Source organism: Lipophrys pholis (genome assembly GCF_963383615.2).
Source record: "Lipophrys pholis genome assembly, chromosome: 5".
In the NCBI taxonomy this organism is placed as follows: domain Eukaryota; kingdom Metazoa; phylum Chordata; class Actinopteri; order Blenniiformes; family Blenniidae; genus Lipophrys; species Lipophrys pholis.
Window position 1 is genome coordinate 11,938,826 of NC_137628.1, and position 25,172 is coordinate 11,963,997.

Genomic DNA, 25,172 nt, shown 5'->3' on the forward strand with positions numbered 1-25,172 from the left:
TATGTGCAGTGTTATCTACCATTGGTTGTGTTAACATTGATAAAGTACATTCTTTGTTGGTGTGTTTGAATGGTGTGGAAAAAAAAGTCATATAGGTTTATTGCAAATATTTTTGATAATTAAACTGGAAGAGTAAAAAGTAGAGTTGATGTAAAATGTAGAAAAGAAGGAAATCTATATGTGAAGATTAAAAGATGGGTTATAAATTTCAATAATGCCATGCAAGATCAAGCTAGCATCTTTTCAACAACCAAACAACAACTTCTCGGGAATAATTTCTCATTATTGACATGACCATGACTATTCTATACTACTGTGTGTCTCCACCAATCAAACAGCATACTTCACCCTAAAGAGATAATAATGTGTAGGTCCTGTAAAGGATATTTAAGTTCATGGTAAAGATCCAAACATACTTCTTTTACGCACATAAATCAGTGTGTGCATTTCAAATATCACGTGTCACAACCTTAATGTGCCCCTTACGTGGTTGTTAAGCATCACCTCCAGTAGAGGAATCAAGAAATCGAAATAAATGCTTCTTTGAGCTTTTTTGGTCTCAATGCCAAGGCGAAGAAATGTAGAAGATATGCTTGGAGCCACACACACATTCACAAGGTATTTTGTTGAAGAGATCCAACGTGTCTGTTTTCTGTCTTCTTTGTTCTCCTCACTTACACGCTAGCTACACAACACAACACTGTCTCAGATAGAAAGCTCTGTCCATATTCGTCTGCATCTTTGGCATCAAGCACATTGGCACCTTTAACCTGTGCTGACTTTGAGCTGCTGTTAACTACTTAATGTTAACTGTGGCATTACCATTATCTGAAGCGTTTGTCTCAAGTGAAATTCACCTCTGTTACTATTTATTTAAACTTCTGTTTACAGGCGGAAAACTGTTGAATTTCCTCCTTCAGAAAGGTAATCCGTAACTTGTGAGTTCACTTCTAAAGCAACTTGCTAGATGTTCTTCGCAGTAACTCGAAAAGAAGCAATTAGTAAATGTAATCAAGAACTGGTTCGAAAAAAAATTTCAACACTGCATGTCAATATTTGAGAACACAGAAACTTTTCCTCTCCATGTGATGAATAGCAGGATTTCAACTTGACCCATGCAAACATCTACTGGTGAAGGGTGAGGGTTAGGGTTAGGGGGACTTCATGCTGAGGTGGTCACCCATTTGAGTGGGGGGATGGGTTTGGAGATCACTCTACTCCCCAAACCTCAGTCAGTCCTCAATTGTTGGAATAATCCCAAACTCTACTTTATCATCAGGAACTGTCATCAGGCAAAAAACTGAACCATACACAATGTAGTGCCTGACGGAGCATGACATCTACAATTGTTAGTGGACCAGTATGTGGATAATTGCAGTTCACTTACTATTTACTGACATTTTCCAACAATTTCTCTTCAATTTCACAATGAATGCCAGGCAGTCATTTGGTAGCCTTGGGCCAGGTCCAGACCATGACCCAATTGATAATGACAGGTTGAGTGTGATTTATTGCCTCAAATAATAATCCATTAGAATATAATCAAACCATGTGTTTGGTACCAGGAAGCATTATGCTGGAGTTAAGCTTTTTAACTAAAAACAGCAATAACTAAAAACCTGCTCTATGTGTCTAAGTACAATGTTTGGATTAGATGGAAACACAGAAGAATCAGTGCTTCTCTTCTTCTTTTTTTTTTGCTTTTCAGAAACAGACCTAATTGTTGTTTAAATTCCATCTTTACCAGTTACTGTGATCCCAATTACAGTAGCCATAGCGCTCACCTTTCTTTTTTTTTTTTTTTAAGAAACTGGAACTCAAACTATTAAAATAGCACAGATGCAGAATAATTCTAACTGTTTTATATCAACAAAGTATTATAATGGAAGACATGTGCAACTGGCTGGTTGCATTTGATAAAATGCAGTATGTCACTGAAATAACTTTCAGAAGAGAATGTGGACAATGTAGGAGAGAATCCACAGCACAGAAGGGAATTCCGTCAAAGAGATAAAAAGCACACGGACAAAAAGCAGCACACAACTACATTTGTGTGTATTTCCCAGAGACATCAGGCTTTTTAAAGTCCATCAACACAGCAGGAGGAAAAGAAATCACTCCTGCTGGAGGAAGTGCTAATGGCTTTGCGCCGTGTGTGTGTCACTCTATGTGTGGGTGTGTGTGCTGATTGATCGGACATGCCAAGTCCATCCCGGCATTCCCTGATGGGAGTCAGAGTGTGAAATTGCCAAAGCAGCAAACAGCAAGTAATCAGGGCAGACACACATACACACAAACAAACACACACCTTTTCTTTTACCATCACTCCCAAACTTCCTCTTTATACCCATCACTCACATGCACCTACACACAAACACACAAATATGTTTTTACAGTATTACTTGTGGGGCCAGCACAATGAAATATTAAATTGTGTAACTCTTTACCTTCCCATTCATGATAACAACTAATTAAATGACCCCAAACCTGAAGCAGGAACTGCACCTTAACCCGTAAAAATGTATACGATCTGTGGACTCCAGCATTTTCAAGCTCTGTATGGTCTGTAAATTAAAAGAAGAAACAAAAGCGTACACACACACATGCACACACACTCTGAATATGATCAATGATGTCACAAGTTCCCATATTCAGTATAAATATAATGGCAATCTTAATCTATTTGTCACCTTAGCGTTTAATCCGTGTCTTCCTCTTTAACTCCATGTAAAATGACATGTGACCCAGCATGTTGGTCCCGACTATATAGTAAGCCAGAAAGCAAATAATTGTGTTTTGAGGGTTTCAACCTCATAAAACCATAAAACAAAGGTGTGCACATGTGAACATAAACACTGCCTCTACCTTTTTTTTTCAATGGCTGGTAATTTCTTCCCTGGCCGTGACCCGCTTCACTCCCCCTCCCCCTGTACTCTGAGGACAGGTAAGAGGGACTCTTTGTATCGCAGTTATAAAAACACATTGCTGCCGCAAATGGATCTATCAGTGAGAAGAGTTAATTGGAAAGAGCTCTGTTATGTCTGCTTTTTCTCCACTTTCTCTCTCCCTCGCTCTCCCTACAGCAGTGTTTGTGTGTGTGTGTGTTTCCAGGCGTCTCCAGGCAATGGGTGATACCTTCTACATCCTGCACTATAAACACATTCAGAACAAAGACTTCAGAGCAGAGTGTGCCACATAGTAACCGACTGTGTCCAAGCTGTCGTTTATTAAATTAGAAAACAAATGTGTGTGCCGGTGTTCTGGTTTATGTTACTCGGTGGGGACCTAAACTCTATTGTGCACTGACTCATTGGGACTAATGTCATTGTGGGGACATAAAATAAGGAAGCCTTCAGGAAATCAATGCATTTTTATGTGAAGACCTGGTTTAGGGTCAGGCTATGGTTAAGGTTGGGTTGAGGTTAAGGTAAAGGTTAGGGTTGGATAAAAAGGTGGCTGACTTCAGAGGAAGCATGCAATGAATTATTCTTATAAGCCGTGTGTCTGAGCCTGTGTGCGTGTATGTGATTGTTTGTACTGCTCCTGGGGGAATTCTATAAGTGATTTGTGGAGCTTTGTGCTATCAAAGGAGAAGGCTGCAGAGTTTTCGGGAGAAAGACAAAAATCAATTTCTGATCACACCGCAAGTACACTGTAGCAGAAAAATCTGGTCTATTACACCCGGTTTATCCCTACAAACCAAAATAAAATGAATTAATTTGCAACATCCATGAGATCAATTTTGGCAAGAGAAAACCATAGAAATATAAGTCTGGTTGAAAAAAAAAAAAAATAAATCTTTGAAATAATGAAGGAAATCAAGGCACTAGGAAGAAAAACCTTAAATAAACACAGGAGTAACAACTTATGGGATACTTGTGCTGTACCACTTCATGTCACACGCATATATTATATAATAAATGGAAGCAGATAATTTACACATTATGAGAATCTTTTTTTTGCAGAAATGTAAAAGTTAGGCGTCAGAGGGTGGGCATCATTACAGAATCTTTATCGTCACATCATCGGTTCCTTTTTATAATCAGAATCCAGTTACTAAGAGCAAATATATCAACAATCAAAGCTCTAAACAGTGTGATCTCTGACAGCATTTCTGGTTTACAGCAACTGTACACCACAATCTCTTTAAATTTGGACCATTATTTATATTAGTGGAAGGATCATATTTACACATCGTCATTTGAATAAGCCTTATAAGTATCAGCCCCTGTAATACAGTTGCTGGATGATGGTAAGGAAGATAAGATCTGGAAAAGACAGAATTCACAGATTTCACTTACAGTCGAGAGAGTCCTTCATTCTTCTGGAACAGCAGCTCTGGAATTTGGCTCAGATGGTTTTTGTTGAGACGACTGCATGGGGATGAGAATATAATGTTAAAGAACATCAGCTAGTACTTCTTTACTTAGATACTTATTGAGTAAATGCCTCTAATTTATTGGCCCCACAGTTTGGCTCCACATCTTATTAACTGCAAATGCTTTCTATGTTATTAGATACAAAGGTACATACATACAGTATATTCCCAGGTATGGGGATGCATATTACTGTTTGAAAACTATTAGAAAGGGAATTTTGCATAATAAGGTCCCTTTAAGGCATGTACAAACTGCACAGCAGAAGGTAAAGGTATGATAGGGTAAAGATATAAAAGACATTTGCTTAAAAACGATTTGCACCAGTCATGTGACATTATGCCTGAATATATTTATGGATTGTCACCTACTCAATCAACACTGAGGAAGATAATTCTGCCATTTGCCTCACTTCAAAAAAAAAAAGAAGACATCTGGGTACATTGTATTGCACAGTATAACCATCAGCTCATCTGCTTCTCTAGCTGACAAATAACAATTCTGTGCAACATGATTGGTTAAATCAATTGGGCAGCTGTGATTCAGGTGTTATAGCAGTCTGTCCACCAATCCCAACATTGGTGGTATTATCTCTGCTTGTTCATCTGCTAAAGTGTAATTGGGAATGAAACTGAACCCCTCGTTGCTCCCAATGGGGGATGACCACCTTGCATGGCAGCTCTGTTGCCATTTGGGCAAATAGGTAAATGAATGGATTGTGTGAAGTGCATTGAATCAGTTGTAGTAATAAAAACAAACTATAGATTGGATGTCAATTCGCCATTCACCAATTATAAATTCATATGGACATCCATCTTCTCTGGAGCAACAGCATCAATTATCCTAACCAGGATGCTTTTGAATTGTGGGAGGAGGCTGGAGAACCCAATAAAGCCCCATATAGGAATATATAGAACATGCAAACTCTAAACTCAACTGAGTCTCGATGTTCTTGCTGTGAACTGTTGCACAATGTCATTCCAATGATAAAAACTGATCTTAATCCCAAATTAAAATGCCACTTTTGTGTTAGACATAATTGAAGTGCTGCATTTAAACATTTGTGAAAGAAAAAATATATATATCTTGATGGTCAAATATATGTGATACGAATGCTTGTATTGTGAAAAGGCTCTTCCCTGAGATCTCAGCTTATATGACTTCAACTGTGTCATCTAAGCATTACTAACACACAGTCATAAGTATGTAAAGGTGTTCTTACAGCCTTTCCAGCTCCTTCAGCTCATCAAAAGCTCCTCTCTCAATGGTACTGATCTGGTTCTCCATCAGATGACTGCAAAGAATAAAAATCAGATATTTGCATGTGAGTTCTTGAATTGAAATTACCATAAATGAGATAAGGGCAACACAAATAACACAAAATCTTCCACCTTTTCATTATTCTCATTAATGTCACTGAAGACCCTGAGACCACGTCCTAAATTTCACTCACAGCTTGCATCACCATAATTGACAAACATACTTGGAAAACCCTCCAGTTCATACAGCACTGTTGTTACACTCGACGCCCTCCTGACAGCATTGAGCTCCGGGCTCCCAGTGGGCTGCTAATCTGTTTTGAGAGGGCCTCTGGAGATGTCATTAATTCATGGTGTGTCATCCTTTCAGCGCTTCATGTCCATCATTGACACGCAGTGAAGTCTCAGCCCTCGGGGTAATCTGGGTAACCCACCACTCATCCAGCCTTTCCCAGAGGGCACTGTGTTTCCAAGTCAAAAGGTCACAGATAAACCCTACCTTGTCGTAAATCTGACTGACAGTGACACTGAACAAGCACCTCTGGTTGGCTCATGTGTCATCTCACAACTAAAGCATCATTCTGTACTCTCTGGCTCCAGAAGGCCCCACAGTTATGATTTCTACATTCGTGCCTGGCCTAGCTGAGGAATGTCGGAAAAAGTATTTTAATTAATACACACAAATACACACGGTTGCCATGTTGATGGAGCCCAATAGCAATGAAAGAACAAGGCCTTTCATTTTTTAGAAATTAATCTGTGTATGTTTCGACTTGTCCTAACAGCACTTGAAATAGAATTCCCAAATGAATGTAGAAACCACTATGAATGCCAGAGAATTAATGAGGAAACATCATCTGTGTCTGTAGTAGTGAAAGAAACTCACAGGACTCTGAGGTGTTTGAGGCCAGAGAAGTCCATCTTTGTGACGACTGTCAGGTTGTTCCCATTCAGATCTCTGAAAACAAAGAACACAATAGTACATTAGAAAACAGAAGACATGGCTTGGGGTGACACAGCAGTGTAGTGGATTGCACTATAAATTAATAACTATAAGATCAAGGTATTACTTCTGACCAATGGTCTTTTTGATGTGAAGTTTGTATGGCCTACATGTGCCTGCACAAGTTTGAACAATCAAACTATATGTGTGTTAGGTAAATCTGGGACTTGGTAAATAGGTAACCATCTGGCCAGTCCAACCCAGCAATACCAGTCAAATGTGTTGAAAGCATCATAGTAGGACACAACTTTAGTCCTGGTTCAAATCCTTTGGGCTACAAACATCTCTTGTGAGGTGAACAAAGCCTAGTTGAGACTATTGTCTCAGTAAACGGGAACAACATTGGCCCATTCACCTCCTGCTGATCTAGTTCTATTGGTTTGTCATAGAGAGCAAGAGCCTAATCCTGACACTGCATTGTGTGGTTCTCCAGCCATATAGTTGAAAAGAGGAATGAACTGCAGCAGATGGTGAGGTTGGCACAACTCCTACCTCCCCTTTTCCATCATTTACACTGACCAACTGCAAAAGAAGGCCAACTGTAAGACCTCAACAACTTTGGACAATTCTCCCTTCTGTCCTCTGGATGGACATACAGACCTCAAAATTACCTCAACAAATACCAGTTTAATTCAATTCAACTTTATTTATATCGCACCAAAAACAATAAAGTCATTTTTAGGTGCTTTTAACAGAGAGAAACCCAACACTCAAATCCACATGAGTGACTGTGGAAAGGAAAAACACCCTCTAACAGGATGAAACCTTCGCAGAAACCAGACTCAGAGGTGACAGCTTTCTGCTGGTCGGTTGGGGTGAGGGGACAGAGGAGAGGAAAGGATAGGACAGACAGATAAAATAGCGGGAGGGATATAGACCCTGGTTCAGGTACGGGGCAAGAAACATACCCTGGTTCGGGTTAGAATACAGACCCTGTTCCACCATTTATTCATTATTTACATTGTATCTTAATTGATATTACACCTTCAGCTAATTCTGTTCTGGTTCTGTTTGTAATATGCATTTATTTCATTATGGTAAATTAATTTTTACCATCATTCGGCAATACTGGTCTGTCTGACAATTCCATTATTCACAGGTAATTAATTATACAATTTTTTGAGTGTTGAGCTTTCTCTCCTGTAGTCTGTTCTCTCTCTTCTCTGATGTTTTTCTGTACCTTCCTGCAGGAATCACTGGTTGTGGAGTTAAAACTGTCCTTGGTGACCTGTGTTGCCTGTTAATTCTTCTTATCTTTATCCTTCTTATCTAAATTCACATTGAAGGCAACTTAGATGAAAAGGAGAAGTTGAGAGATAGTTATTCATCCAAGATATTTGTTGATTTGCGCAATGTGACATTTCCCTCAAAATAAGATGAAGCTGTCATGTTTTCATCTCACACTCCTCAGCTGCGCTTGGTGGAGCTGCACACCGCCATTACTTTAACTTCTAGTCACCCAAGGTAGACAACTCAATGACGTAACTCAATTTTACGGAGACACTTGCGGCATGAAGCACTGCCAATGTGCATTATATGATATTGTACAAGGGCACTTTTCACCATAGCCGTAGAGGCTTCTTCAAACAGGAGGAGTTTTAACCCCACAACCTCATTGTCTACCTTGACTGACGGCCACACAGAAAGAGAGGGGATGATGTCACTCTTCCCACGAGGCTTTGTGGAAGGAGTGGTAAGATGAGCCGTGTGTGTGTGTGTGTGTGTGTGTGTGTGTGTGTGTGTGTGTGTGTGTGTGTGTGTGTGTGTGTGTGTGTGTGTGTGTGTGTGTGTGTGTGTGTGTGTGTGTGTGTGTGTGTGTGTGTGTGTGTGTGTGTGTGTGTGTGGTGGAGGGGTGGGGGTCTCATGTTCCTGTAGTACTGTAGCGGGTGGAGCAGAGTCTGACCTTGGCCAGTCCTGTATAAAAGAGAGAAAGAAAGAGAGAGAGTGGATGTTGTGGTTTGGGTGTGTGTGAAACGGATCTTCAGTATAATCAAAAGATTGCAAAGAAAACACCTGGCCACGCAGAAGAAGAGGAAATTCCTCAGATGGCATGTCTGTGTTCAAATAATGTTCAATTAGAATAGAATAGAATTTATATAGCACATTTCACAGTGCTTTACAGCACTACAAACATAAAACAGAGATGAGATCATTAAAAATACAGAACCAAGAGAAACATATATATTTATACAAAAAAGTTAAATGAAGCAGCTGCAGGTCAAAAGGCCTGCCTGAATAAAAATGTTTATAACTGCTTCATAAAAGTACCACAGGAGTCAACAGATCTGAGCTGAAGGGGAAGAGCATTCCACAGCTTTGGTGCAAGAGCTTCAATGGTCACCATGGGTTTTGAGCTTGTTGCAATTGGTTATTTCTTCCATCATTGAGGTTTCCTTCAGAAACAAATCTGCCTCCCAAAACCCAAACTTTGGCAAAACCATTTAAGCAGATGGCTGATTTTACATCATTGTCCAAAAAAATAAAAATAAAAAAATAAAATAAAAATGTAAATGCTATTTAGAAACATATTATTAGAGCTTATTTTCTCATTTTCAGGGATTTTCCATTTGATCAGAAGATTGTTGTTGCTTTTTAGATTTTCTATTACAATCAAAAAGGGCATGCTCCAAATGTTTCTGCATCATGTATATAAGTTCAGGAAATTTTTTTACATGCACACGTTCCTCACCCTCTCGGATCTTTCTGCTCACAACTCCAAAGTCAATAACTTCTCTATGTATTTTCATATTCAGGACATCCCAAGCAGCCGGATTAGCTCCAGAGTTTGTTTCTGGTCCCTTAAGTTATCCACTATTCAGCTCTGTCACCACCATCACCCATCCAGGTCATCTCTGTGATCTTGCTCTTATCAACTGGATTTTAATTGTCAACTATTAACTCGATAAATTCATATTTACTTTAATTTGGTCCCCTCTTACCGGACTGCAGATTCTCTTGTCTAAGTAAACTTGTGCTATTTTAACGATGATAACTATGACCATAAATTACAGCACATAATTCCAAACACAGTAGAGTGTGTTAAGTGTCCATTGGGCATGGTTCTGGGTAAAATTACAATAAATTCACAACCATTTCTTTATCACGTGCACCTTGATGCATGCCTAGTATCAGGGAACGTAGTTGTCACTGGTTTTCTGCAGGAAGAAAATACAGTGAGTCTAGTCATGCATGAACTAAAAGTGGCAGCCATGGCATTGCTTCAGATTGAGGACAATTGCTGTGAACAAAAGAACTGTAATGGGTCACCTGTCTAAAGTGTTTAAATGCACACGACTGCTCTGCTTTGGAGACAAATGTAAAGGTCCTGCTGTTGCCTGATGCTGCAGACATTCAATGAACTCCGAGAAAAACAACCTGCTTGCAACTGGAAGCCAGAAAAACCTGCAGCACCCCCTTTGCCCTTATAACTTCAATGACTCAAATGGTTTCATATCATGCACTTTGCAGGCCAAACTAATCAATCATGAAAAAGTTTATTTATTTATTCAATTATGTATCAGAATTTATAGGATGTTGCACAGCTATTTCAGTAGCTTAAATGCTGTATCTTGATTAAACGGATTGGAGTGATCATATCAGATGTTGTGCTTTAAAAGCAGTCGAACCAGACTGGGCCAGAGTGACCCCGGAAGATGACATGTTTGTTACAAATGGGACAACGACACATGTGATGAACTGCACATTTGCGTTGAACCACAACATTAGTTTTGAAAAATTAATAAACACAAACATTTAATAAGCCAGCCACAGAGCAACAGAGGCAGCAGCCAAATCATGTAGACATGGTCGAGACAAGCTGCTGAAGTTCAGACTAAGAAAGAAAAGGCAAAATGATAGATTATGCTGAGTGTGGTGAGTGTCTGTGAGTGATTAACAAACTGCTGATCTGTTAGGATTTTCTGTAGGGTTTGCAGAAAGTGATGAAGGGAAAACAGAGGACAGTTGGGAAGCTCCAGTTGACTGTGTGAAGACCCAAATGGTGAGACTGCTTGTGGACGGAAAAAAGAAAGCAAGAACACATTGAAGACGTCATAACAAGAAGGTATTGGAACAGATCATCATGTCTGAAAGCACAACGAGGTGAACAGTCAAGTCATCAGGACAATACAGCTACAATTCACAAAAAAAGACAACTGAACAATCCGTGTATCAAACGTTCATCCTGCTGCTGCTGCTGCTGTGATGGTATGGAGAGAGTTTCTTGATACTCTTTGGTCTTCAAGAAGATTGATTAAGCCTCCGTCTACTTAAGTATAAATTGATGCAAATCATCTTAATTCATTCATGAGATTGGCCACCACGATCATCAGATCTTAATTGTCTTGTAACCATGGATGAGGAGTACATGAATGCGTCATATCAAGGCCAGATTCAGCCCATCCATCCAACTTTTTTCCCGGTTCGAGGCAATATGTAGAGCAAAGACGCTCAGGCATCCCTGTTCTCTGTAACTTCCTCCAGATCTTTTAAAAGGACCAGACCGACTGAGACATATAATCTTTAGTTATTGGATAGGCCTTCATCACTATGAAGCCAGCATTTTTGTGAAGCAAAAACATACATTTTTGAAAACTGGCTGCAGATCGGTCTGAAAATGACTGCTCAGCATTTCATGTGAAACTGCTGAAACAATCACTCTGAACCAGCATGTGTAAACCATGCCAACCAACAAAACAACATTAGTAGATTACAGGATTGTGTTCCTGCTGCAGAAGCTACAGAACATCATGTGGTTTTGACAGCAAACTGTTCTCCTCCTCCTATAGGTTTTCAGCATGTCCTATAGTTTTGTGAAGATGGACACATTTGTTGTGTTTTTCTGTGAACAGAAAACTTTTGGTAAACACAAACATTTTTGTGTTTGTCTGGTCCAGGGCAGACCTCGGGTCTTCATTCCAGCTGGATGTTGCCTGGTATGCTACTAATAGGATGAGACCGCCACCTAAACTGTACACTTGTAAACTTTCAAAAATGTCCAAATTTGGGTAGAGAAACTTAGATCAAGATGGTGGAATAGTTCAAAACGTCAAATAATCTAATTTTGGGAGAAGAAAATACAATATTCATACGTCTTATAGTCGGACGATGGAGGTCGTTATGAGAAACACGGGGGAGCAGATGCAGAGGATTTGCTGAGAAGAGACAGGCCATGGCGGGGGGGTCCAGTATCACTCTTTGGATGTGTGTGAAATTACGCTGACAGTTGGAGGACAAGCTTCAGCAGGAAGAGAGAAAATATAGAGTGATGACCACATTTCTGTACAGAAAAAGTGTGTACTAGCATAAGTCCGAAATAATCCGACGCAAAATGCTCACTAGCTTTTTTTTTTTCTTCTGTGTATGAGGCCAAGGAAAGAGACCCGAGGGAAGATGCAGCCCTGCTGAGGCGTGGGTAATTGAGTTTTGTGCAGCATGGCCAGGTCAAGGGTCAGTTAAGCGACAGACTCCTCTCGAGTGGCGACTCTGCCAAACAATACCTCATTAAAGCAGAACGCGTCTCACACACACACAGACACACAGACACACACACACACACACACACACACACACACACACACACACACACACACACACACACACACACACACACACACACACACACAGTCACCACTGAGGCAGTTGCCTGATATTCGCTGTTACAACTGACATGGAAGAAAAGCAGGAGGGGGGCAGCAAATTAGTAAGACCATGAGATATGTTGTGTTTACAGACACAAAAAGAACCATATACGATAATAAGATACAGTGAATTAGATATATTCTGGAACATTTTTGGATGGATGGATGGATGGATGGATGGATGGATGGATGGATGGATGGATGGATGGATGGGGATCATGGTATTCATCTCTAAAAGCAATAACAAAGAAACATGAGGTAGCCCTTGAAATTGGTTATTGGTAAACGTGCCAGGTATTAGCAAAATCAGCAAACACAACAGCAACCCCCCCCCCCCCCCCCCCCCCCCCCCCACACACACACACACACACATACACACACTAAGGGCTGTTATATCTGAGCAGTTATCTGGCCAGTCGATTTAAGTGGGTAATTCTAATCTGCTGATCAATCAAGCATCTGCGGAGGCTGCATGTATCAAGATACACTGACAATAACACAATCCCTGAGCTCACCCAATCTAGACACAGTCATTATGGAGAGAAACGGAGAAAGTAATTGTACACAGTCTCAGTAGATCTGAACAAACAACAAAGAAGCCCAATACCGTTCTGCTCCATCTACTGTATTGCAGTCCACGACTGAACCTCCGTCAGATCAGCTCTCGTTGATTGGAACTGTGCTGTAAAAATGTCCAACTCTCAAACAATGTCTGCACCACAAATGGCTCCTGTTTTTTTTTAATGTGCTTTGACGACTTGGTACTAAATGTCAACACTCGTAGTCTTACACAATAGCAGAAAGTGGCAATGAAGCAAAATGTCTGGAAGCAAGCTGAGTTATGAATTAACATTCCAAATGTCACTGTTTAGCTGGTCATCAGGTGAAATGTCATTGATGTTGAATACATAATTCAACTTTAATTTTAAGCACTTGTAACAAAGAACATTTATTTCCCTGCATACAATGTTAAAAGATGTTAGCGTAATATGGTGGGCTCCATTGTACACGCTGAAAATGTCTCATTTTGCTTTGATAGAACAGAAAAACACATAAAAAGACACTGCAGCCATAAGCCTGCATTTTAACCAACAAACAGTAACAATGACACAAATACAGACGTCTTAGCTGTGGAGGTGCTGTGATTAATAGAGACTCATTAAACCATGATGATGGGTGTTCATTTTAAACTCCTGTTATCTTTCGCTCCTCTTAAGAGAAACATCAGATATCACACTGTTCTGTATAGTTTGGTCATGATTGACTTGCAGCACATTAAATGGACGTTAGTGAGCAGCAGCGAGCAGGTACAGTGCCCACCATGTATCTTTCCCTGAACATTGCTGTCTGAAATGGTCTTAAGGATTAAAAAAAATTTCAGATACACATACAAATAAGTCAGTTTTGGTAGTTCGAGCATTTGTTTACTCCACTTTTTCCAGTGGAGGCTTCTGCTTCCTGAATACAATACATTTGTGCCTCCTAATGAAAAAAGATTAAACTAAGGTCAATGAAATGTGATAAGTGAGAGTCCAAGCACCAGTGTTGTGGGACCCTATTGGAACTGCTCAGAAAAATTCAAAAACTCTCCTGAAAAAACAAATGTCCCAAATGTACTCAAAAAGTACACAGTGGGAAATACACGTGACTGGCAAAATGGCTTATGCCATTACACGTGGCAAATGTCTGAAGGCGTGGCAGTGGCCATCCCACAAGTTTGACGTTTCACCATGAAACAGGAAGTGCAGTGTAAATATCCTGAACACAGTTCGATCAGCCTCAAACTTTACACGTTAGATCACAGTGCGGATCTGATCACAGCCATATGACGATCATGACAACCAGCCATGGCATGACCTGTTTGGAAACAGGTAGTGTGGTCTACATAACCTGCACATGGCCCGATTGGCCAAAAACACATTTGATCAGACTCTGGACCAAATAACATACTGTACATTTGATGAGTGACAGTCTCACTCGCAGTCCACTATAGCAATGACCTGTTCTAGGCTGCTTGCAGCTTTAATTATTGTTTAAGTTTCTGTTGATATGCACAGAAGCAGCAACACACAGTTTCTGTTCGGACCCTGTGCCACCTAAGGCATACTGGTTTACGAGTTATTTTAGTGACTATTCACTTTGGACCTTATTGGAAAAGAGCTAAACTTAGAGGTGTAATCATTGCTCCTTCACCAGCAGACAAAACACATAACATATATGTATTTCACAATCTGCAACCTCTCACTGTCATTTGTTGGTGGATGCCAGCTATATGCTTCTTTTTTTTCTATCGGCAGTTTCATCAGAATCCTTCTTCAATACAAACAATTCCACGTTTTCTATCTTTAGCAAAAGCAGAACAATCGAGATGAAGGTTTCTCAGGCTCCTCTGAACAAATCTTTATTTAGGTTGCAAAGGGACCAAAAGCACCAACACCCACTCATAGCTCCTTCATTTTCCCCTCCACATCTCTTCCTCTCCTGAAAAGCCTTAATGAGCTTTTCTTTTAGTCCCTCCTTGATCCCTCCTCCATTGTCCCGCTCACATTCCTCATCGCTCACCTTCCTCCCCTCCGTTAGGAACCCAGTAGATGTGACTAATATAAGCTGCCACACAAACTTTCAGGTCTAATGACACTTCATTAGCAGCATCTTTTCCAGTAAGGGGCCACAAGGGAGACAGTTTGATGATTCCAGGAGATGGGCTTGGGGGGAGAGGGAGGGGAGAAAGCTGAGGTAGCAGGCACTGATGGTGAAACTCAGATACTAAATGTACATGTGTATGTGGGAAACCACATGGAGTGAGAATAGAATGAGACCTGTGAGGCTTGTATTCTTGTTTTTTTTTTCTTCCACTGCAGTTGATGAAACACAAACATTAGCATATGCTGCCATCTCTGCTTACTCTCTGTTTTAGCCTTTTCTTAGTTCTCTCCACCTTTAAAGTTCCTTTTATTCAAATTGACCAATTTACAAGAATCATATCTTTTGTAACTGTAATTTGGTGCCAGACTCATTCTCTTTCCAACACTTGCATTTCTGAAATGTTCCTCAAAAGAAATAGCCTTGTAAAGTAATCTGATAATAGCTTACCTTTGATCACGCTTTGTGATTTGGCACCAGACTCGTCAGGAAATCCGTCATGTGCTGATACTGGATAGTTCCAACTGAGCAGTCACAGCCCAAACATGTGTCTGACCTGATTATTCACTTTTTTTATACATAATGTGAACAGTCAACACTTTGCTATTGAAATTGTCACCAAAATAACTCAGACAGCTGCAGTGAAGCACAAAAAATTTACTTTCACAACTTGATAATTGCCCAATTTTCCAAATGTGTCATAACTTTATTTTAAACCAAGTGGATCTTCCAGTGTAGTTCGAACACATGAAACCATTTTATTGCAAGATTGACCTCTAGTGACTGCAGTAAGCAAGACAAGTGAAAGGAAGGAATAAATGCTAAGTAGCGAACAAACTAAACAAAGTTTGTTTGGAGGAGGAAAACAAGAGATCAATCCAAATGTCCACCAATAGATCAAATGAGGAAGTCAATAGTGACCAAGTCAGTAATTCCACACCATGAAGGTAGACAAAGGTCAAATATGAGCTTCATTATAAGCTACCAAAGGAATCCTCACCAGATATCAGGAAGAGAGGTCAAGTTCAGATTTGTACCATATAAACTATTTGTACCCACCGACAGTGCAACGTAGGACCTCCGATTTAGAGCCAAGACCAAAGATTTCACCACTATTCCTTCACAATTATCATCTGGGACATCTGAATATCACACAGTGTGTAGTGAGCATTAGGCATCCCTGCACAAAACCAGATCTCGAGCTCCCACTAGTTTTCTCATATGGGATTCTGTGTTGTTGTCCTGTTGTCCAAATTACTTCAGCTTGATGGTGCAGCAGATTTGGATGGCTTTGACTTTTTGTCAAAGCAGTTTTACATAAATACATAAAACTGCTTTCAACCAATTACAGAGTGATTTTGAGGAATATGTAACAAAATAAGGTGAGCAGAGTGGGTGTTGTGGGTAAAAGAGAGGGACAAATTGAGGGCGGGCATGTAGATCAGCTTTAGTATTGTAATTTGTCAACCCTGCATGGACCAGACATTGTGTTCAGACTGTCTGCTATTAAAAATATGTCCACTACAGACCAGCACTTCAATTCTTAAACTATTGTCTCTGGATAACCTTCAGGCCCTGTTTGCAAGACATCTTCAAGTGAAAACAGTACGTTTTCCATGTGTTTTAACCTGATACAATGACATTTGGACTCTCTGAAAATGGTACTATTTCAAAACAGTGTCTGGAGTACCAATATTTTTTGAAACAATCTCCATGTAAACAGGAAAAAAAGCTACTTTTTCTTTGTTGAATTATGTGTTCAGTCTTTGGGTTGCCAGAGTTTCCCAACATTTAGTGTCCATGTCAGATACTAGTAAAATAAAGTTTAAGTCTCAGAATCGTATATGGACGTCTCTGACTGGTTTGTTGGGTCTTACTTAAAAAAAGGAGCATAAACATCATTTGTACAACCAAGCTCAACGTGAACTCAGACATGTTTATTTGAATTATTAGCAGGACTTGTGGTGTAAATGTTGCTCCCTGTGGGGTTAATGAGGTTGATGACTGAAAGTCAGGCGATGTCATAAAAGGCAAAAAGTCCACATGTGTTTTCTGTTCTCAGTAGTGCTGATGCTCCTCTCACTCTGAAGCAGGAAGAAACCATTCACACACGCTGGCACATCTCTTTCCTCCAGACTCAAAGATCGAGTGCGACACAGACTTCGATCTGCACTTTCTCACACACTCCCTGGAGCGTACAAATACAACCTGACAGAACAAAGTTTGGTTGAAGACTTCCGTCTCACTCATTTCCAGACAGCAGACATGTCCATCATCTCGAAAACAGCAGCAATTAAGTTGGGCTACTTAAAATATATATTTGGAAAATTTCCAGTTTTTTTTCTGCCTGCTGGAGCGCAGCTGATATTTCCATCCCATACTGCACATTTTCACCACTTCAGTCGTCTCAAAGTGCTTTTACACTCCTAACATGATGCTGCCAAGCATTTTGTTTGACCTCTTTGGGAGCAATTCAGGATTCAGCACAATTCAACACATAGACCAGGCGAGACTGGCGATCAAACTACCAACCTTGACATTGAAAACAATCCACCCTATCACTGAGCCACTGTATCTCAAGTGTGAAGGAAAGACATTACTCTGCAGTGTGTGATAACTAAAACGTTAATAAATAATATTCCTAAAATGATGCCACACTGTCAGCTAAAATGACTGCATTCAGTTTATTGTACCTAGGCATTTGATCGCTCTGAAAAATAAAAGTTTAATTGAAATTTCAGATGACATTTCAGTGTTCAGTCTTGCTGTTTTTATTGAATTGTGTCCAATAGTTGTAAAACAAAGAAAATGTGATACAAGTGAGGGTTTAGTAAACTTTACCAAGGAAAATTGTCTGAACTGTGGCGCACCTTGAGGGAGGTTCTCTCATTCAGAGTGGAAGGGGTGTGTCGGTGACGTGTGGGGTGTGTTGGTAATGTGGAAGCCGTGAAAGAGGAGACGGACAGAGTTGTCGAGTCGTTTTTCTTTAATGCTTCACGCAGCAGGACAGTAGACCTGTTAAACATTTCACACGTGACTTCACCGCCCTTCCTCCTTTAACACCTCCCGCATCACCAATACACCCCACACGTCAGCGACACACCCCTTCCACTCTGAATGAGAGAACCTCCCTCAAGGTGCACCACAGAACAGTGGTTGTGTTTTTATTTTTACGAGCAAATGCCACAACTTCCTGTATCTGTTTCCAATGAAAATTCCTGTGGCGTTTCATGAACCTCCTTCAGATAAAGACTTTGTTTATTACGTGTTTACTGAGGCCCAATTTATACGACAATGTTTCATGTGAAAATGCCTCGTTTTTGCATTTTTGTTTTTGAAAAGTTTTGCGTTTACTCAGCAACGTTTTGGAAACGCTGTAGTTAGCAGTTAGGCCCACTAGTGGGTGCTGTTTGTTTTTTGTAATGAAGCGACACACACATGCATGCAGAGAACAATAAGCTATAAACATTACCAGTGGGAGTACAAAGACATTCGTATGGACAGACGAAGAAGCTGGATTGTTTTCCAGATGACTCTCAACTCTAAAACTACCAAGTCCCAGGGGAATAAGGACTGGGAGTCATGACACTTTGGAGGCAAATGTTATTGTTATTGTCAATCTGCTTGTGGATGAGCAGAAGAACTGTGAACAATGGCCGTGGTGCTCAAGGGCAGCCGGAGCACTTCAGAAAAATTTATTTGTTCCCATTTCCATGGAGTTGGAGGTATTTTGGAAAATTTCCATCTTGACAGCAGTAAATTAGTTGTGTTTTCAGTGGCTCCGAGCAGTGTTATCAAGTAAACACACACCTAAAATGCAATGAAAGTTTTCCGTTCCGATAGCATCCTATTCATCATCAGTCCATATGACTGTCGGGCTCTCGCAATTTTATTCATGTTTGTAGCGTATTGTTCTCTGCACACGTCTGGTGTTTTCATTACAAAAACAAGCAACAGCGCCTTCCCGTGGCCCAGCATACTAACTACATCGTTCTCAGTGTGTCTGCTGCTGCAATATAAACATTTATTTTTTTAATAGTCAAGGTGTTGTCAGGTGAAACACTGGCATCTTACACTATATTGAACGAGTGTTGCTGAACATCTGTATTTTATGACCTATTTTGTATGATATTGAGATTGGAATTGTAATCATTCAACAAAAGGTGAAGATGGCTAAAGCAAGAATACATAAAACTGCTTTCAAAATAAAATAAAAACTGTTTCACTGAATTGATCATCTAAAATAAAATCTTTTTATTTCAATCCAAAACTTTTATTTTGCTACTCAGGTTCAGAGAAATATGCTACATTATTTGAAAGTGCATTTTGAAGGACATTTTTAGAATAGAAAAAGGCGAAACGTTGTGTAAAATGGCTTTTCTTTTTTAATTGCTCCCTCAAAAATGACAAGTGGTCTTTCAATTCTAAATCACATTTCACCACTTCTAACAGTCTCTACACACTTAAATGGATTTCACTCATATAGCACTTTCCCACGGAGTGAGCGCTTCACATTGTTCACCACAATCACCCATTCACACACATCAGTGGAGGCAGCTGCTATGCAAGGTGCTCAATCAATCCATTGGGAGCATATTTGGAGTTCAGTGTCTTGCTCAAGGGCACTTGGGCATGTGGACAGAGGGAGATGGGGAATTGACATTGCAAACTTCCATTTTGACAGACAACCGGTCTGAGGCACAGCCACCCGATTGGTAGACTTCATTGGTATTCATGTATTCACTAACTAAACCATTCACACGTGCAAAAACAATGATGACTGCGATCAGGAGGACCTTAGTGCAGTTACCCAGTGAGATGGGCAATCGAACCACCCTACATGGGAGTTTGACCCTCTCTACCAACAGAGTCGTTGCCTGGCATTTTAAATGACCTTAATTACCATCCATTTATAAGGAAAACTGTTCAATGTGTGGAAATTTGTGACTAATGTCAACTGGCAAAAGTTTCCAAACAAACGCATAACAATACTAGCAAGGGAAGACTCAGCTGTGTAATTCACATGAAAAACCACGACAGAGCTCACTGTCTTTCTCACACACTTTCCCCCATAAATGACCATGACCATTTTTTCCAATGTTGCCATGACAATCTAACAAGAAAGGGTGTTTAGTTTGACTGGTGCAGTCACCTTGATAAATGAGCTTCTTATTGCCAGCTGTCTCCCAGGGAAATACTGAGCACACACTCCATCTCTACTCTCTCACACACACACACACACACACACACACACACACACACACACACACACACACACACACACACACACACACACACACACACACACACACACACACACACACTCTGACTCTCTCCCTCCGTGGCGAGCTGTCCAGCTGACGCACACGCTCACTCAGATCACTTTACATGCTAATTGGGCGACTGGATCTTTTACAAATAGCTGTTTAATGAGTCCCTCCTCTCCACCGTCGGCGGCCGCAGGACGCTGCGATTCCCGAGCCGTGGGATGAGGGAAACAGTTCACAGGTCAAAAGGCCACGCCGTCTATGTTTACACGAGCAGCATAACCATCATTACACGGCTTGTGGAGACAGCGCGATTGATTAAAACAGGAGCAGATCTATTGTGTTACCAGTGTGTGAAACTGCTCCGCGACAAACACAGAGACACGGGTTCAAGTCCCATCAGGGTCATGTAGAAATGATAACGTTTATCTTGATTGGGTATTGTTGCCTGGCTTTGTGCTCAAGAATTTATGATTTCCCAAGGTAAAACACTAAAAGGGATGATTTGAGTTGTGTTCACACTTTTTGTCTGGTTCCAATTCTCAGCCGAAGTACTTCAAGACAAATCCGCTCTGTTTTATAAGAACGGTAAAGGATGATGATGATGTGATTCGTCTTTGGTCTTAACTTTTAAGGGTTTGCAACGAAGGATCATCTCATGACAGTGTCAGAAATTCTACAGCCATAGCTTCACTTCACTGTACAGTGTGGCTGTTTCTACAATCTACAGCTACTTACAACCAACAGTAACAACACTTAACCCAGTTAACCACTGTGCCACCATGCCGCCTTACAGATTCCTGTAAAATACTGAACCATATATAAATTTTCCGTTTGCTTCCATAGCTGTTCCTCAGCACACAACCACTGATAAGACTAATGATCATCAAACTAATTTATTTTCCAACTTTGGTCCAAAGAAATGTCCCCACTGCAAGAGTCCAGTCTTCTATGTGTTCAGTATGACATATTGTACATCTGACTAAGAATACTTTCCCACCAGGAGAGTCCGGGGACTCGGTTCGGTTGGGCGGAAAACGTTGTTCACACGTTCATTTGGTTTGGTTTTCTTTTGCACTACACTATTGAGAGCGGACAAACCGCCTGGACAACGTCATGCAATTAGAACAGTTTCTTGTTTGGGGGTGCTATTGCCCAAAACAAACACTGACCAAAGAGAAAATAAAAGCATGACGAAGTAGAAACCTGGCTCGCTGACTGGTCCAGACTCAAAGCTCAAATCCAGCTCCTTTAGCCAGCTTGTTCACAACAAAAACAATAGAGCAACAGCTGCTCGTTGCTCTTGAGCCGAGAATACCGTCTAGACCATCGGACCATATGAACTCCTCCTTCTCTTCCCCCTCACTTTTCCGTAGCAAGTCACTGACCCTATTGTCACTTCTTTTTTTTTAAACTTCGATGCGGCACTGACTGAATAAATCCCCATGCCACCATCATCACGCTGAACAATTTAAAAAACATCATTGTTTTTGTGAGCACCTGCACTTCTGCTGGATGGTCCCTGTGATTTCATACTGTCCACAGACCAGATCACAGTTAACTGGCAAGTGAACCAAGTCCTATGTTTTTAGGCCGAACAGAGTTCACCTCTTTGGTCTGGATCAGAGTCCAGGTCCACTTTGTTAAAGAAGTGGTCTTAAATTTAGGAAAGTGAGTAGCACATCACTGGGATCTATCACTGTCATTGTAGATCGAAGAACTATTTACTAAAACCATAGATGTTCCAGAAAAGTGGCGTTTCCATTGTTTGAACCAAGACAGATGGGAATGTTTTCATGTAAGCAAACCAAAGTTTGCAATTTCCACTCAAAATTGTTACTGTGTATGCAATGTTTCAATAGATTTCATGTATATATTTCTGCATATGTTTAGCAAACAAGAGTTTGGATTTCTGCAAACATCTGCTAATTTACCAGACCACTCAGATGAGTGTTACGAAGTAAACAGGCGTGGTCTCTCTAAACCAGTGGTTCTCAAGTGGTCTGGCATCACAGCCGTCACTACTTTGCACTCTATAAAATCTTTATCCAGTGCTTGTCTGTTCTCACACCAGTTAAATGTCATTAGTCCATCAAATTCCTCTTACAGGCTGGTTGTGGACTGAAACCAAGTGCTGGATCAGGTACACCCCGGTCCTGGTGGCCAATTGATCACAATCCTACTCAGCTTGTTACATAGTTTGGATGCTGTGCCATTCACATTTCTAAAAAGGTGGTTTATAATTTGGACTGCATTGTGCGTCGTGAAGGACTCACTGTGACTTTTGCCACAATGATCCATACTTCAGTTTGACTTAATCGGGATCTTGGTCCTACGTGGGGTAAAGCAGACTAATTTACTGATTAATGCTTCATTTTGAGTCGCACTGTGACTGTTGTTGTTGACACCAGCTGATGTTGCATTTTTATATGCTATAAAAATGGCCTACACATGCTTTTGTGTTTTGTCTTCTGATTTTTGTGTTTTATTCTATTTGATCAGTGTCGTCAGTGACGTCAATGTTTCTGAATCTGATAAACAGCAATGAGTTTATCGATACTCCTAAATGGCCACACCATTTTGTGATAATTTGTGACATCAGTGTTAAATCTTTCTGGGTTCCGTTGGTCCATTCCCTTCATGCTCTCAGATCCTCTCACTCTGTGTCACACAGAAATAGAAAAATGGAGAAGTGTGTCAGCAGGCTCAACTTTTTCCAGGTCATTTCTCTTTGACCGAGAGCCCGGGTCCAGTTCCCACCCGCCATACCCCGATCATAGCGCTATCAGCCTTAGAAGGGAAAACATCGTCCACGCTACAGTAACCCAGAGAGGAGGAAGGATAATGTATCTCTGCTGGCACCCCTGACAATCATCAATTATTCATTCACAGGCACTCTAGAACCTGAAATAAACACATACACTCACCGTGTACCAACACAGATTCTCATCCTGCACAGTTTATACAGCGCACGCGTTTACACAGGGACAGATGTATCGCTACCTATTTTACAAACATGCAAACAGTCCCAAGAACAATTAGTTTGACTTGTTTTTGAGGCATTTAGGTTCAAAGCAATCACTAATTTCAAAGCAAAATCCCCAAAGTTTAAGATATTTGCTATTGATTAACAAAAACAATGAGCAAGAAAACAATTGTAGATGAGCTCATTCACCCAGATGGACATTTAAACCAGCGTTCACCAAGCACACAGGCAGAACAAGTTGGATGGGGGATCGCTAATGGTAAGACATTAGCAAAGTCATGAGCACCATTGCAGAAAGTCTACTTCCCAACCAACCAACCATCCAACCATCCAAGCAACCAAGCAACCAACCAACCAAGCAACCAACCATCCAAGCAACCAACCAACCAACCGGCCAACCAACCATCCAACTAATCAACCAAGGAAGCACAGGAGGAACATCCAGGTTCCTCGCAGAAGAACTACTACACTACTCTCTGAATGTCAGAGACATCTACTCATGTAAAGCAGCACCTGAAACTTTAAGACACTCAGCGTACATAGTTTAGAGGTAATGGCCGAGGCAGAGTTCACACTTTGTGAAAAGCAGAGCAACGTTTGCACTCCATCTGGCAACATAAATTCCACAACTCAAAAAAAGAACCAATAGCTTACAAAATGTAGAAAACTGTGAAAACAGCAGCGGGAATTTGACCGTTGTGCACATCCGTCCTGTGTTTGATACGTTCAACTCACGAGTCCGAGCTACTTTTCTTACAGAAACTCATTTGACAAGAATCAGGGTTTCTATTGCACTTCGATGATTGGACCAAGCACCTGAAGGTGACAAGAGCTTTTCAACCTTTGCTCGTGGGTTCAGGGACCGACTGATTTTGCTAAATGATCTGTGTAAAGCCAACCTTACATTTTGACTCGAGTGAGACTGTCAGGCCAGTTTTCTTTACTATACGCGTCAGATTCTTACCACTGACTCTGTGGCCACTATATTAGCTTCATCCCTCGAATCCAACTCAGCCGGGAACTTCCTTTCTACCGATATAACTCCGCTCAGTTCATTACCGAGGCGAGAGTTATTGGCGGTGATGACACAGACTTCAGTTAAATCGAGAGTTGTTTCTAATGTTTTGCCTCATTTACCAACAGAAGAGGAAAGAAGATTAGAAGCGCATTCCAATGTAATGTCGTCCGGAGCAACATCACCATTAGCCTCTGCAGTGATTGCATCGGATCGAATAGCTGTGTATAATTAAGCATGGGGGTCGTGTAAATGTCAGGAGTGAATGTGCAAACACTGCTTGACTTTTAGAGCAGGTTTCCCTCACAACGGGGTAAGAATGTAATTTGTGAGAGGAGCTTTATTTCCTCACATTTTTAGGTGATGCATGATTGGTGCAGAATGTGAGGAATGTTTTTCTGTTCAGAAAAGTGAAAGGAGGAATAGAAATGTCACTGCAGGGGAAAAGGATGCCGCAGAGCAGCAACTGTTTCCTGGGAGTAAAGTCTGGAGGTAAAGCGTTGCCTTTCACTGTTCGGCTAAAGATACAGAATGAATGGCACTTATGATAAACTGACCTCTACCACCTCAACACGCACACAAACTCCATCCTTTAGCTGTGGCTAAACACACAACTTCCGCTTATATTGTTATTGTTGTTTGTGTTTTATACGAGTGAAGCCCAGATTTAAAGTGCTGCTTGCTCCTTTAAGTAAGGATGCCGTCACTTTGAAGGATTCCCCTCATCTCGCTGCCTCCCTGCAGGAGACTGTGTTTGTGTGTGTGCATGTGTGTGCTGTGTACTCACAGCCTCTCAGTCCCTCTGGGGATGTTTTTGGGTACGGCGTGGATCCCCAGGCCGTGGCAGTCCACCGTGCTCCCCAGACAGCTGCAGGAAGCGGGGCAAGCATTTGCTCCGCAGCCCAGCAGCAGCATCAGGACCACAAGAATCAGAGCCATCCACAGCCCGGTCCCGACTCCGTCCCTTCTTCTCCCAGCGGGCAT

At 41.0% G+C, this 25,172-nt stretch overlaps 1 protein-coding gene across 1 annotated transcript in view; it reads right to left on the bottom strand.

The window, feature by feature from the left end:
* The window catches only part of LOC308109802 (slit homolog 1 protein-like), a gene marked incomplete at both ends in the record, with an annotated part of 81,032 nt that extends 55,860 nt beyond the window's left edge, over window positions 1-25,172 (bottom strand). The window contains 4 exons of the mRNA XM_080463608.1: window positions 4,302-4,373; window positions 5,599-5,670; window positions 6,522-6,593; window positions 24,976-25,172. Coding sequence (XP_080319734.1) covers window positions 4,302-4,373; window positions 5,599-5,670; window positions 6,522-6,593; window positions 24,976-25,172 — 413 coding nt within the window. The remainder of the gene's footprint in view (window positions 1-4,301; window positions 4,374-5,598; window positions 5,671-6,521; window positions 6,594-24,975) is intronic.